The sequence below is a fragment of the Guillardia theta genome, assembly GCF_000315625.1.
Source record: "Guillardia theta CCMP2712 unplaced genomic scaffold GUITHscaffold_16, whole genome shotgun sequence".
Lineage (NCBI taxonomy): Eukaryota > Cryptophyceae > Pyrenomonadales > Geminigeraceae > Guillardia > Guillardia theta.
In genome coordinates, this window is record NW_005434658.1 from 432,226 (window position 1) to 446,378 (window position 14,153).

Consider the following 14,153-nt stretch of genomic DNA (forward strand, 5'->3'; position numbering starts at 1 on the left):
CAATTTGAGTATGTAAAATAGAACCAATCGATGAAATTTCAATGACAAAGATTGAATTTGAAATAAGTTCAAAGGCTTGTTAACTTCCACTCGAGGGTCAGTCTGAGGCGGGCCTGTCACGAACTGTTCCGCCAGCCTGGCAGCCCGGCCCCGACCGCCGCGGGCCTCACGGCGGTCGCTCACGGCGGTCGCGCGCTTCGGTTTTATTTTCCGAAGTTCGTTATTTCGGCTTTATTTCAGGCTTCGGACTCTCCACACTTTGATTCAGGCTAATCCTTTCAAGTAGCACGGTCAGCCTGATAATCGCACGACCCGGGCCTGCGAGGCCCGGGCTCCGAGTCGGACACCGGCGGGCCCGGCCGCGCCTCGCCCGGTACGCGCCCCGGCGGGTTCAGTTGAAGAATCCCGGCAATAGCTCAATGGCTATCCGATGGGGCAGCTCTTGAGGGTCTTGCAGGACAGCGTCCCCTCCTTACACTTGGCCATGGCTGAGGGAGAAGGATGAGAGGAGGTGGAGGAAGAGGAGAGGGTGAGGTGAAGCAGGGGTGAGGTGAAGCAGCTCAAGCTTACCGTCCTTGTAAGTGGCTACTCCCTCCGCGTTGAGCTTGAGGTCCGGAGCCACGTTGGGCCAGACCTTCTGCTGGGCCTGGGAAGAGTCAGGCACCTTGAACAGCTTCTCCCTCCCCTCCCCTCCCCTCCCCTCCTCTTATTCCACCACCACCACCAACACCACCAACACCTCCTCCTCCTCTTCCTCCTCCTCCTCCTCCTCCTCCTCTGCTGTACTGCCCTCCTCCCCTGTCCTGCTTCCTGCTTCCTGCTTCCTGCTCCTCACCTTAGACTTTAGGACTTCATCGGGCTGAGGCTCTCCGAACCTGCGGTAAGAAGAGGGACAGCAGACGGTGAGCGGGGAGGGCGCGAGACTGACGTCTTACCCTTCGAAGGTGATACGCTGACCCACAGCCGCTCCTGCAGGAGGCTCGAGGAGCTGCATGGGATCTTGAGAAGAGAAGGAGGAGCAGGAACAGAGGAGCATGTATGAGAAGAGCAGGAGGAGAGGAGGATACCTGAACGAGCCCCTGCGAGTCGTCGGAGCCGCAGAGCACCATACCCTCGGAGACGATGCCTCTCATCTTGGCTGGCTTGAGATTGCAGAGGACAATGCACAGACGATCCTGTTGCAGTCTCGTCAGAGGGAAGTAGGACTCGTAGAGTACGCGAGCATGTCGAGGGGAGACGAGGGGAGGGGGGTTGGGAGGATAATGGAGGAGGAGGAGGAGGAGGAGGAGTTAGGTACGAGGAGGGGGAAGAGAAGGTTCAAGGAGCAGGAGATGAAGGCTAACAGAAGGAAGGAAGGGCAGAGTTAACCTGCATCTCCTCCAAGGGGATGTGCTTTGCTAGCCCGCTGCAGCAAGGTTCATCCTCCTGCACCTCCAACCTCCTCCTCGCTCGCTACCTCACGATCGTTCGCGGTCCGGTCTCATCCCCCACATCGATGCTCTCCACGTAGAGGGCGTCAGCATCGGGATGCTTCTCTGCCTTCACGATCTGTGAAGCCCCTTAGAAGATGCAAGAAGCGAAGCGGAAGACTCTATTCTCCTTGTGCTCCTGCTCCTGCTCCTGCTCCTGCTCCTGCTCCTGCTCCTGCTCCTGCTCGTATCCCCTTCATCCCTCCTCCCTCTCCCCCTTCCAACATTTGCGGGCTCCTCTCCACACCTGTATCGTCACTTACCCTCCCCTTCCTGCTTTTCCCCTCTCCTCTCCAATTCTCCCTTCTTCGCCCCTGGCATCCTCTTCGTCCCCCTCCACCCCTTCGTTACCTTTCCAACGCGGATGTCCAAACGTCTCACGTCCTCCAGATCGGCTGCTGCCGCCGCCGCTGCTGGTGGCTGCGCTTGCTGCTGCGGCTTCGAGTGCATCAGCATCGACGTGAGGGAGGAAGGGGCATACCTTGCTGTCAGCAGCAGGAGCAGAGGAAGAGGAGGAGGAGGAGGCCCAGTTGTCGCGGAGGGTGACGACCCTGTTGAACACCAGCGAGCCGGGCTTGCTGTCCTCTGTGTCCGTGACAAAGTAGCCCATCCGTTCGAACTGGAAGTGCTTTCCTGCCTCACAGTCCTTCACGGAAGGCTCGACGAAGGCTCCCTTCATGATCTTAAGCGAGTCAGGGTTCAAGTCCTTGAGAAAGTCTCCATCCTCGTGCTCCTTCCCTGGAGCAGCAGCGTTGAACAGCCGATCGTACACCCTCACCTGAATCCAGTCAGCTCCCGTCTCCTCCTCCCCGCCCCTTTCCTTCCTTGTTCCTCTCCTTATCTTCTGCTCCTACTTATCCTCTTCCCCGCACCTCCTGCTCCTGCTCTTTGCCTGCTCCTCCCCTTCCCCCCCGCTCTCCTCGCTCTCATCCTCCTCCTCTTTGCCTCCTGCTCGTACCTCACAGGGGATCGCAGACTCCTGTGAGACCCAGTGTATGATCCCCTTGACCTTCTTCATCCCCTCAGGCGTAGCTCCAGCTCTCGTGTCCGGGTTGTACGTGCAGCGCAGTTCCACCACCTTCCCCTCCTTGTCCTTGACGACCTCGTTGCAAGTGACCACGTAGGCAAACCTGAGCCTCACATCGCCCCCGGGGGTCAGCCTGAAGTAGCCCTTGGGGGGATTTTCGTTGAAGTCCTCCCTCTCGATGTACAGGGAGCCACTGAAGGGGAGCTGCCGGATCCCGAGCTCGGGCCTCTTGGGGTGCGAGTCGACCTCGAACATCTCTACCTTCCCCTCCGGCCAGTTGGTGATGGTCAGCTTGACAGGATCCAGCACGCCGAACACCCGAGGGGCATCGTCCTCCAGCACCTCCCGAGCACAGTCCTCGAGCACGGACATGTCGATGTTGTTGTCGGCCTTGCTGATTCCGATCCTCTCGCAGAAGAGCCGGAGGGCCTCGGGAGTGTATCCCCTCCTCCTGATGCCGGAGATCGTCGGCATCCTGGGGTCCGACCAGCCATGCACGTGCTTTCCTTCCACCAGCTGGATCAGCTTCCTCTTGGAGAGCACGGTGTACTGGAGGTTGAGGCGCGAGAACTCGGTCTGCTGGGGGGGAACGCCCTTCGACAGGCACTCGATCAGTCCGGAGTCCCTCAGCTCGTCGAGCACCCAATCGTACAGGGGGCGATGGTCCTCGAACTCTAGAGTGCAGAGCGAGTGCGTGATGCCCTCGACAGCATCGGAAATGCAGTGGGCGAAGTCGTACATGGGGTAGATACACCACTTATCCCCAGTCATCACGTGCGTGGCCTTCCTGATGCGGTACAGCGTCGGGTCCCGCATGTTGATGTTCGGGCTGGCCATGTCGATCTTGGCACGGACCACGTACTTGCCGTCCTCGAACTCCCCGTTCCTCATCCTTGTGAACAGGTCCAGGCTCTCTTCTACAGGCCTGTTCCTGAACGGAGACTCTTTCCCAGGCTCAGTCAGCGTCCCACGGTACTGCCGGATCTCTTCTGCCGTCAGCTCCTCCACGTACGCCTTCCCCTTCTTGATCAGATGAATTGCCGCCTCATAGAAGGTCTCGAAGTAGTCCGAGGCATACCTCGTGTTGCCATCCCACGGATCCGCACTGTCCACAGACCCGCCGACCAGCCATCGCACGTCCTTGAGGATGGACCGCACGTACTCCTCGTCCTCCTTCACTGGGTTGGTATCGTCGAACCTCATGTTCGTCCGCCCCCCGTACTCCTTCGCCACGCCGAAGTTGAGGCAGATTGACTTGGCATGGCCGATGTGGAGGTAGCCGTTGGGCTCAGGGGGGAAGCGCGTGCGCACGAGGCTGTGCTTCTTCTCTGCGAGGTCCCTCTCTATCATGTTGGAGATGAAGTGCTTTCGGAAGCTCCCAGCAGACGCCTCCTCCGCAGGAGCTGGCTTCGGAGCCGCCACGGTGCTCTCGGGGGCCTTAGCGGCGGGGGCCTTCTCCTCCTTGTGTCCCGTGACGGGTGGAGCAGGAGTCGTGCTCTTGACGGGAGAGGGAGTGGAGGAGCTGGAGTAAAATCCCCTCCTCCACACTCCTCGATCATCGTAGCACCCTCGCTGCCAAACGACGTCGTCCTGCTGCTGGCGAGGTAAGGAACGACCGCAAGAGCAGAGGGGGACATAACACCTGCATCCTGAGAGCGCTGAGCCGGATTGATCTCGTTGAAACCAGCGGCATTCTGAGCGAGCAGGTGACGAACAAGGTTGAAGGGGGGGAGGGGGGGGGGCAAGAGGAGGAGGAGGAGGAGTGTTCTGTTTCACCTGAAGATGTTGCCCTCCGAGCTTCTTTCCGTCCTCTTCAGAGGGATCTGACAGGCACGAGAGTCAGCGATCGCATGATTCATGCACTGCAGGACGATGATGTCGGGAGTGAGATATTACATTCGATCTCAAACCGTTGTAGGCGTTGAACGCAAAGGCAAAACCAGTTGAACGCACCCTGAAACTCCATACGTGAGCGGCCAAAGGAACAAGATCGTACTGTTGTGATGATCAAGGAATATGGTGCGAGGAGGGTAGAGGTGAAGGTTCAGCATAACAAGAACATGAAGATGTTCAAAGGCAGGTCAAGAAGATCCTCGACACACAAACACTTCATCTGACAGCAAGCACGCTGAAATCGGATTCTTCCCAGCGCCCAGCATGCAACTGGCGCGTTCACTCTGAAGGACATGCAAGGCGAGCTCGGGAGACATGGTTTGGGACGGTTCGACCTTCCGCTCTGTCTCTGCATGCTGCTCATGATCGGCGAGGCTGTCGCTGCTGCCGTCGCTATGAGAGCCATGGCGGTCCGGAGCGCTACCATGCGGCCGCCTACCGCCTTTATGGGTGGAGCAGTAGGGGTGCGGGGGTAGATACGAACTTCATGAGTTCGGTACTGATCGGAGGGTAGGGGTAGTCTGATCACCGGTGGTAAGGAAGGTCAAAATGAGGGATGGGGGTAGTTTAGCGCAGTGTAGTGGTAGTGAGTTTGAGCCTGCCTCAGAGTCCGCCTCAGAGCAAGGTGGTATGTCATTGAGGGGATGTGGTCCAGTCTTTGTGCGATGCAGCGGCTCTCTCGTTGTGCTTGGGCTCGGGTCGCCGCCAGCTTGCCATGCCGGCATGCCGGTGAGAGCAGGTCGATGCATGTCCCTTCCATGAGGTTGTCTTGCTGTGTGCGTTGCTCAGCGTTGTGATGGGTTGTGATGCTGTCGCACAGGGAGATAACAAGCATCGAGAACATCGCGGTGATAGGAGGGGGTTCCATAGGCAGCCTGCTATCGGGCAGGATTGCTGCTGTCAGCAGAATGAGAGACCGAGTATGGCTGCTGACGGGCTCGAGCGAACATGCTTCGGTTCATCCATCCATGCTTGTTTGGGATGGGTGACGACCTTTCCAGGCCGTGAAGGCAGTACGAGGAATCGTTGTCAAGGAGGAGGGGACAGTGGGTACGAAGACGATGATGGGTCAAGTCCGAGTCGCAGAGTCCTTGTCAGAGGTAGAGGACCTGAAGAGAGAATCTCAGTCTCTTTACGGGTTCGGCAAACCCAGCATAGTCTTCATCGCTGTGAAACAAGCAGGGCTGCGCAAAGCAGCCGAGCAGGCAGCAAGAGTTCTGTCAGGCTCACACGGGAGCCTTTGTATCGCTGTGATGAATGGTGTTGGGCACATGGAAGTTATTCACAAGGCGTTGAGGTTTGGCACTGTTTGCCATGCCAGATCGAACTCGATCTCTTGACTTCAGTCATTCCCAGGTACCATGATGTCTCTACAACATTGATCCAAGGGATTTATTCTGGAGGAGCATACATGATGGAGCCGGGTGTAGTCGCGCATGCAGGAAGAGGGACACTGGACGTGTGTGAATATGGATCCATCGACACCGTCAGCTCTAGCCTTCTGGAGCAGGTCTCTTCGTCGATGATGTCACAAGGAGGTTCCGCAAAAGTTTACCGCTTCACTCCAGGCTGTGCAGCTACTGAATGACAGCGGGATACCAACTCAGATCTGTCAAGACATCCTGCAGGTTGAGCGAATGACTCTGTGAGATCAATCTTGGCGGTCACACTGCTGAGCAGCGAACATGGAGAAAAGTTTGTGTCAATGCGTCGGTATCGTGATTTCCCTCTCCCTCATTGATGCACGTGACTTTGGCTTATCTCCAGATCAATGCTCTGACAGTATGCTGCGTTCAATCTCTGTTGGCTACGTGAAGCAAACTTCTCCGCAGACAATCCTGGGAGAGAAGAACGGCTTCCTGTTAGAAAATGAAGAATCCTGCGAACTCATTCGAGGTGACAACCCATCGTTCACATTGTGAAGGTTGAGCGGCACAGCAGACATAGCCAAGGAGGGCTTCCAGGTGGCATGTGCAGTGCTTGAACGAGAGAAGGGGGCTGATTCACAGGAGCTGAGGGAGTTCGTCGAAGAAGGATGGGTTGGATTGCTTGTTGCCTGTCTTTGGCAGAATAGTGACGTTGGTCGTGCGGAGCAGGAGACATGTGCGAACCTTGCGATGAATGTAGCGCGGGATACTTGTAAGAACACAAGCAGCATGCTGGCAGATGTATGGAACTTCATGCCGGGATCCGATCGACTTTATAATTCATTTTCTCAACAGATGCTTAAAGGGAGAATAACGGAGATCGAAGCGATCAATGGCATGATTGTCAATGAAGGCCTCAAGCATGGCATCGCAACTCCCGTCAACCTGACGCTCCTGCGGTTGATTCGTTGCATGGAGAAACGGAACCAGCAGAATTCGCCTTGAGTCCTCAACATCTAGAGCGAGTTTGGAGGCGGCGTTCCAAGTCAACTAATTGCACAGGCTCTCGTCTCAACATAAACAATTTGTACAGTCACAGTCTGCTTGTGTCATCAAGGCAGGACGTCAGGTTTCTTAAAGCCTTGGGACCGGAGGCGATACTCCTGACTTCCTCTCGATGGCTATCTGTGGGGGTTTGATCCCGCCTAGCTCAAGCATTGTCACTGATGTTTTCATGTTGCTTGTTGTACATCCTCGTTGATCTGTTTGCACGATCTCGACATCATATCTTCACTTGTTACCTCTACCACTCATCTTCACTCTGGTATCCACTTGTTTTCTTCACCTGTTCTTGATTTTCTTGACTACCCCACCCCTCCATTCCTTTCTGGACTGTATACAACCCCTACCTCCTCATTCCCATATCACCACCCCTAATCATTATAAACACCCACGACATGCGTCTGTACCCCTACCCCTCACATTCATCCATTGGACCTGGCCTGGTTCATGTCGGGGTGGTATGACCCCCATGGGGATCGACCACTGGGGGGGTAAATGACTGCCTTGTATCAGGGGTACAAGGCAGTCATTTACCCCCCCCCACGTGGTACTGGTGTAGGAAGGTAGGGTGGGTGGGGCGAGGTAGGGTGTGTGGAGGAGAGGAGCCGATGGCGGCTGTGGAAGGCGCAGGTCCGTCGAAGGAGGAGGGCCGGTAACGAGCCAAGGCAGCGGGGCAGAGGGCAAGACTGTTGAAGGAGGAGGCCTGCGTTGAAGGCGCAGACGCGTTGGAAGGGTTTCCGTGGTGATACTGAGCAAGAGACAGTCCCAGGAAGTACATCTTGATACCTGAGGTTGAGCAGGTTTGTGAGTTCGCCCCGACTTGTTTCATGCTGACACCGATCATGGGCACGGCAGGTAACCATGTCGTACACTTCGCGCTCAGAACAGCGTCAGCTGGAACGAGCCATGAAGGAGAGCAGGGAGGAAATGGAGAAACAAGGCAAGAAAGCCGAGCCGGCGCCGTCGGCACCTACACCAGGGAGGAAAGCTGGGAAGGTTAAAGTGACCATGGTCTGCACACCTAGTCTCTGAACTTGAATGTTTCAGACCTTGCCGAAGCAAGCAGCTCAGGCGAGAACTCCTGTCGGTAAAAAGTCGGTGCCTTCGTCTGGGAAGAAGCGAGCAAGGAAGGCGGACAGCAGCAGCAGCAGCAGCAGCTCTTCAGGGAGCGAGGACGAGTCACCTGTAATACCAGACTCTCGTGCTCTTGTCTTGACAGTCACGTGACGGGGGGGCAGGCCCAGGAGAGCTCGAGCTCGAGCGATTCCGAGGTAGAGACGAAGAAGACGATGCCGGTCAAGAAGCGAGGCCGCGCGGCCGCTGCTCCTGTGGCACGCGACAGCGAGTCTTCCTCGGAGTTCGAAGACGAGTATGACGAGGAGTTCTTCAAGAACGAGGACGACAGGAAGTGGATGATGAGCTTGAACGAGTTGGAGCGTGAGGCCATCATCTCAGAGCGTCGAGATCAGCAGACCCTTGCTAAGGAAGCCTGGATGGTACGGCACAAGAAGAAGAAAGAGGGCTTGAACCAAGCTCCTGCTGCCAGTGCTTCCAACTCCCAGGGCATACGTGAGCCCCACGTTCCATGCTCGTCACAGGACTGAGCAAGTTGCAGGGTCGCGAAGGGACGTGAAGCCAGTCGATGACAAGAAGCAGCAGAAGAAGGCAGCTCTTGAGGACATGGAGGTTCGCAAGACTCAAGACCAGTCGAAGAAGGCCAGGCTCAAGGTTGTGGAAGATGATGGCGACGACGAGGAGAGGTCTCCTCGAGGTCATGAGCGAGAAAAGCAGAGGGAAGAACCACACTTCGAGAAGACTGTGAAGCCAAGGTGTCGCTCTGTGCTTGTTGCCCATAGTACGAGGTTGACTTGATTGGAAGGCATCGTCAGATTCAAGAAGAATTCCGTGATTATCCTCGAGTTGCCTACGACAAGGTCGAGGCAGCCCGTGTGTCCCGCGACAGGCTCCTTGAGTACGTCAAGTGAGTTCGTGAAAATCTGTGTTGTGATGGCCACTGAATGATTTTGACAGTGAACCATTCTTCGGTGAATTTGTTCAGGGACTGTTTGTTCGCGTCAATCTGGGAGAAAACAATCTGGGAGAGACACGATACATCCTCGGCCAAATCATAGGGTTGAAGGAAGTGGACAAGAAGTACGAAGGTGTTTGCTCCAAGACGAAGCGAAAAATTCCTTTGCAGAAGGTCCTTTGTGTGACGCATGCTGGTCAACAGAAGAAGTTTCAGATGACGCTTGTCTCCAACAAACCCTTCCTGAACTCCGAGGTAGACAAATGGTGCAAAGACGTCTCGATCGAGCGCGAGAAACTCCCGACTGACGACGAGCTGGACGAGCTGAAGGCCAAGTTGGAGAAGCGATGGAAGGAGGAGTTCAGATATGATCAGGGTGTTGTCGAGCAGATCCTGCAAGAGAAACGGAAGAAAGGAAGTACGTCAGGCAACGTTGCTCTGAATAAGCTCTGCCTTCACGATGAGATGGAGGAGGCTTGGGAGGATTACAAGCAGCTCACCGACGCGGATCCAGATAGCAAGGACAAGGCTTATCAACGTTGGGAAGATCTTAGAGAGAAGGTGAACGAGCTAGAAAGGAAGGAGAAGGAGCAGCAAGAATCTGCGCAGCAAGGATACAAGAGTGTGAACAAGATCAACCAGAGGAACCACCTTGCGAACCGAACAGTTTCAAAGAAGCTAGAGTCATCGAGGAACATCACATGTACAAGACACTACCAACAGACCGTTTACTTTCAGTTTGGAGGGAAGGGCGAGGACGCTGACGCCCGCAAGATCGCTGAGGACGATCGCTTCAAGGGAGAGTCGCTCAACACCACAGAACCAGCAAAGAACGGGCTGAATGTTGAGGCTGAGATCGACGACGATGACGAGGAGGAGCGTCTTCTGCTGAGCAAGAAGTCTTCTGCTTCGTCCTCGGATGCCTCCACCTCTTCCCACTCGCTGATCAAGCAAGCGCATGCTGCTGAGCAGCTCGACCTTGAGGTCCGCCTGCTGCAGGACTGCTTGCCGCCCCTGAATTTCTCGCAGATCGACATGAGCGCTCCGAAGAAGCTAGATGAGGCCCCTATGCTCTTTCGCTCAGTCAATCCTCTAAAGCCTGTGGACAACATCAAGGTCTCCCCTCGTTCCCTGGCCTGCGTCTTCGCATCCGTCCCTTCCCTGCTCTTGGCATCCGTCTCTTTCCCTCCCTGCTCTTCTCTTCCGCTCCTTCCCCTCTTTTGTTCATTTGAACCTTTTCTGTTGACTCGAATCTCTATAGGTCAGCTCCGGGAGTGGGAAGAAACTCTCTCTGGAAGACTACAAGCGGCGTCTGCAGAAGAACTAGAAGCTGGAGGGAGGGATGGAGGAATGGGAGGAAGCCGCGCCTGACGATACCTGGAGGAGTCGGGCGCACTACATGATGTCACTTTGAACCCTTTTTTCTTCGTTGTCTGACATTTGGTTATTACGATCAAAAATGAAAAAAATCATCTTTTTCCGATTGACTTGCTATGTACGTTGCTTCTTACAATTACATGTCCTAGAGCTCTTTCCGCCACAGAGTGATCTCCTGCTGCTTGAAGTACCGACGATCCTCCTCGTCCACTAGCACGAGGTTGAGGTAGTACCTGCAGCGATCTCATTTCTCCTCTCCCCCTCCTCCCCTTGGTCCCTGCAACTCTCACAGCCTGCCCCTCTACCTCGTTTTCACCCCCCTCCACCCCCACCCCCGTCCCTCTCCCCCCCCCTCTCTTCTTCCATCCCTCCCTCCCTCCATCCCTCCCTTTCCTCTTCTCCTCCGAGCACTCACTTCACGCTGAACTTGTTATTCACGTTACGGTAGGTGGGAGTGAGGTCAAACCCGGACAGGAACAGCCGGACCGGAACCTGCGGCAGCCGTCTTTAGTGTCGAGTCAAGGCTGCGAGTGCCCAACGTACCGACTCGCCTCGCACAGGAGCTCCGTCCATGATCTCGAACCTGCAGGAGAAGTGAGGAGCCGCAAGAGGGTTTTGAGCAGAGGGGAAACAGGGAAGTACGAGCAGAGGCAGGAGTGTCGATTATCAAGGAGAAACTTAGTCTTGGGATGAGGAGGAGCAGGTGGAGAGGAAGGGATGGGGAGGAGATGAGTGGATACTTAGTGATAGTCTCGCTCTCGTTGTACAGGTCAGAGCCTGAGCCTGTCGACTCGCGTTTCCTGATCTCGATTTCCATGTGCTTGATCTTTAGACGAACCTGCAGAACTTGTTAGTCTTGGCACTTTGTCAGTCCGTCTTCAGACCAAGAGGAAATAAATCTTTCCGATGACAACGTCCTGGACAGCATGTGGGTCAGGATGGGTTGGAACAGCAAGCATGGACGGGTAGGAGGAGAGATGTGGGAGGTGTGGGATATGGGAAGCGAGACGAAGCAAAAATGTACGAGGACGAGGACGAGGACGAGGACACAGGAGGAGATCTCAAACCTTTAAGTGATACTTGGAGCGGTTGTACTCGAACTCGATGTGCAGGCAATCTTCGATTCCGACCTCCATCTTGATGCTATTGTTGATCTCAGGCTGCAAAACGTCAGGGTCCCTGAAAGTACTCGTTCGACCTTACCGGCTGATGGAACCAAGCGATGGGAAAAGTCGGCCAAGAAGCAAAAGTCAGTCAGTCTTCATCTCATGCTCCCCCCTCTGCTCTCCTCCAACCCCCGCATGCCAAGTCGTGCAATTATCTCCCAGCCCTCTCACCATCGTCTGTACGTTCTTAACCCAGATATCCTGCTCGAACACAACATTGGGGCTACCCAGGGAAACGATTCAGTCGAGAGGAGCAGGGAGGCGGGAGAGGCACCTGTACTGCCTGGCGACAGTGACTCGGAGAAAATATCTCAGCTTCACGTTGATCCCATTGTAACTATCGTACTGTGACATTCCGATCAGCAAGGGTAGACCAGGGCATAGACAGCAACGTCATCACAGCGTGACACGATACACCACAGGTCAGATAATCCTCCTCCTCCTCCTCCTCCTCCTCAACAACAACAACAACAACATCAACATCATCATCATCATCAGCAGCAGCACCATCACCATCACCATCACCACCTCTGCCGTCTCACCTGCTTGTCTACACTAGCAAAGTCGAACTGATACACTTTCGTCTGCGTTAATTCGCCCGGAGCGTCCAAATCGCGCACAAGATTCGTAAACTCGTGATAATTTCCATAGAACATCTCGATCATGCCGATGAATTCTATCTTGACCCCCATGTGCTCGAGCCTCTTCCCCGGGTCCAGTTTCAACGTCACCTCTCCCGCCACAGGATCCTTGTCGGTGAAAACCAGCACCTGCTCCTGCCACCAGCCTGCTTAGCGACCGAGACAAGGAAGGGCCCTCTGCATGCAACAAGGTTCACCTGCTGACCATCCTTGTACGATGTCACTCGCTTGCGCGAGCTCTCGTCCGAGAACGTAATCGAGGGAGTGCACGCTGGTCCCAACCCTACAAGAGCCTGCAAGCGACTGGTCAGCCGGCACAGGACGAGGTTCGTCGTCTCGACCCACCGAAGCTCTTGAGAGGAGCTTATCCATACTAGCAAGCCAACGTGAAGCTGCTGAAATGTCAGCAGGCCAACAAGAACGTTCGTCCCTTTTTTAAAATCATGTGTTCCCTCCTACATGAACCACCTGCAACTCGGCTGATCGCACCATGAATCTCTGATGATGTACTTCATGCCTGGATCGTTCGGAAACATGAATTCTTCCTCGCCTGGCCTACTGCTTTCCTGCATCCCCCCGCTCAAAGGAACATGAGCGAACTCCCTGCTGATTCTTCATCTACCACTCCTCTCCTCCTCCTCCTCTCCTCCTCTCCTCCTCCTCCTCCTCCTCTCATCCTCCTCCTCCTCCTCCTCTCCTCCTCCTCTCCTCCTCCTCTCCTCCTCCTCTCCCCCTCCTCTCCTCCTCCTTTCCTCCTCCTTTGTCTTCACCCCCTCCACCGCCATCCTCGCCTCGATGACACAGCAGATACCCGTTACAGAAACCGTATGTAACGGCTATGTACAATCCTATAACGAGAATGTAAAAATAAACGGTTTGTAACGATCCATCACTGCAATGTTGATGAGTCTCATGGCGATAGGGATGGCGGCGACGATGTCGGGAGGAGCGGGTCAGCGAGGTGAGAGGAGGAGGAGGAGGAGGAGGAGGAGGAGGAGGAGGAGGAGGAGGAGGAGGAGGAGGAGGAGGAGATGAACATGCAGGGAGCAAGATGTAGAAGAGGAGAGCAAGCGTAAGTAAGTAGCAGAGTGGTGAGATCCACAAGAGGGTTGGGTACAAAAAGATACTCAGTTATCATGCAAGAGAAGCACAGCACGTCGACATGCATGTGAATATGGACGAGAGTGAAGAGTTGAGGACTGGAGACGAAGAAGATGCGAGAGACGAAGAGGATTATGTAGACCATGCCTTGGCCAAGCCAAGATGGCGGATAGAGTTGAAGTTGATTTCGCTCGCAGCGGCACTCACGATGGCGAGGGGGGCGACGGCGACGTCTCAGGCCGATAGCTCTCAGGTCAGCATAGAATCTTCCACAGCCTCGGGTGTTCATCGCTGGTCATGAAGGGGAAGAAAAGAATCTTCGTCTGTGTGGAGCTCTCCGACTCAGACGTGGACGCGGTGGCCCGCACCATCGAGCTGCTGCAGTGCCAGCATCCCTGGAAGCAGCTGAGGAACCACACGCGGTGGGTGAACCCCAGGAGCTCCCACCTGACCCTGCGCTTCCTCGGAGACATGGGGGACGAGGAGATCGAAACACTGAGGTCCAAGCTCGACCTGGAGCTGGCAGCACTTGGGAACCTGGAGCCCTTCCCTCTTGCAGTAAGTCATGGCTTCCGGGGAGAGCGTGGCATGAGAAGGCTGTGCAGGCTGCGTCTCTTGGGACCTTCCAGCGGAAGGCCTGCCGTCTGTGCTGTGGCTGGGGCTGACGAACGAGACGACGAAGAAACTGCAGATGGTGGAGAGATGCGTGAGAAGGTGAGCGAGGGCGTGTGCGGGGAGGAGTCTTGTGGAGGAGGAGGAGGTGGTGGTGGTGAAGGAGGAGGAAGTGGTTGTGATTGAGGAGGAGGAGGAGGAGGTGGTGGTGGCGGCGGCGGCGGTTGTGGTGGTGGTGGAAGAGGAGGAGGAGGGGGAGGAGGAGGAGGAGGAGGAGGGGAAGCATGAAGAAGTGATGGTGAAAAGGTAAAGATAAGATTGAGGATGGAGGGAGAGTGGGGGAAGGAGATGGTTGTGGTTGTGGAGAGAGGAAGTGAGTATGTGTCTGCAGGGCAGCAGGCGGTGAGGG

At 55.5% G+C, this 14,153-nt stretch overlaps 5 protein-coding genes across 5 annotated transcripts; 3 read left to right on the forward strand and 2 right to left on the reverse strand.

Moving 5' to 3' along the window:
• Positions 1–218: 218 nt before the first annotated feature.
• On the reverse strand, positions 219–3,846 carry GUITHDRAFT_159401 (hypothetical protein; the record flags this gene model as incomplete). The annotated part of the gene is made up of 10 exons (XM_005836841.1): positions 219–488; positions 571–646; positions 836–875; positions 936–988; positions 1,068–1,175; positions 1,369–1,405; positions 1,457–1,548; positions 1,821–1,907; positions 1,951–2,247; positions 2,428–3,846. The coding sequence occupies 10 exons, from the start codon at positions 3,844–3,846 to the stop codon at positions 424–426; spliced, it is 2,274 nt and encodes a 757-aa protein (XP_005836898.1). The 3' UTR covers positions 219–423.
• Positions 3,847–5,049: 1,203 nt separating this feature from the next.
• GUITHDRAFT_161974 (hypothetical protein) lies at positions 5,050–6,761 on the forward strand (the record flags this gene model as incomplete). The annotated part of the gene is made up of 9 exons (XM_005836842.1): positions 5,050–5,152; positions 5,210–5,345; positions 5,391–5,686; positions 5,746–5,899; positions 5,958–6,017; positions 6,070–6,102; positions 6,157–6,171; positions 6,222–6,285; positions 6,331–6,761. Exons 1-9 carry the CDS (start codon positions 5,055–5,057, stop codon positions 6,759–6,761), a joined length of 1,287 nt encoding a protein of 428 aa, XP_005836899.1. The 5' UTR covers positions 5,050–5,054.
• Positions 6,762–7,679: 918 nt separating this feature from the next.
• On the forward strand, positions 7,680–10,325 carry GUITHDRAFT_161975 (hypothetical protein; the record flags this gene model as incomplete). The annotated part of the gene is made up of 8 exons (XM_005836843.1): positions 7,680–7,814; positions 7,866–8,003; positions 8,057–8,387; positions 8,434–8,647; positions 8,698–8,799; positions 8,850–9,831; positions 9,877–9,963; positions 10,109–10,325. The coding sequence occupies 8 exons, from the start codon at positions 7,680–7,682 to the stop codon at positions 10,172–10,174; spliced, it is 2,055 nt and encodes a 684-aa protein (XP_005836900.1). The 3' UTR covers positions 10,175–10,325.
• Positions 10,326–10,369: 44 nt separating this feature from the next.
• VPS26A (vacuolar protein sorting 26A) lies at positions 10,370–12,403 on the reverse strand (the record flags this gene model as incomplete). Its single annotated transcript, XM_005836844.1, has 11 exons — positions 10,370–10,457; positions 10,640–10,716; positions 10,768–10,807; positions 10,965–11,062; positions 11,109–11,141; positions 11,292–11,384; positions 11,562–11,613; positions 11,665–11,735; positions 11,933–12,160; positions 12,229–12,324; positions 12,377–12,403. The coding sequence occupies 11 exons, from the start codon at positions 12,401–12,403 to the stop codon at positions 10,370–10,372; spliced, it is 903 nt and encodes a 300-aa protein (XP_005836901.1).
• Positions 12,404–13,193: 790 nt separating this feature from the next.
• On the forward strand, positions 13,194–13,797 carry GUITHDRAFT_135610 (hypothetical protein; the record flags this gene model as incomplete). The annotated part of the gene is made up of 3 exons (XM_005836845.1): positions 13,194–13,385; positions 13,436–13,690; positions 13,738–13,797. 3 exons carry the CDS (start codon positions 13,194–13,196, stop codon positions 13,795–13,797), a joined length of 507 nt encoding a protein of 168 aa, XP_005836902.1.
• Between the last annotated feature and the right edge of the window lie 356 nt (positions 13,798–14,153).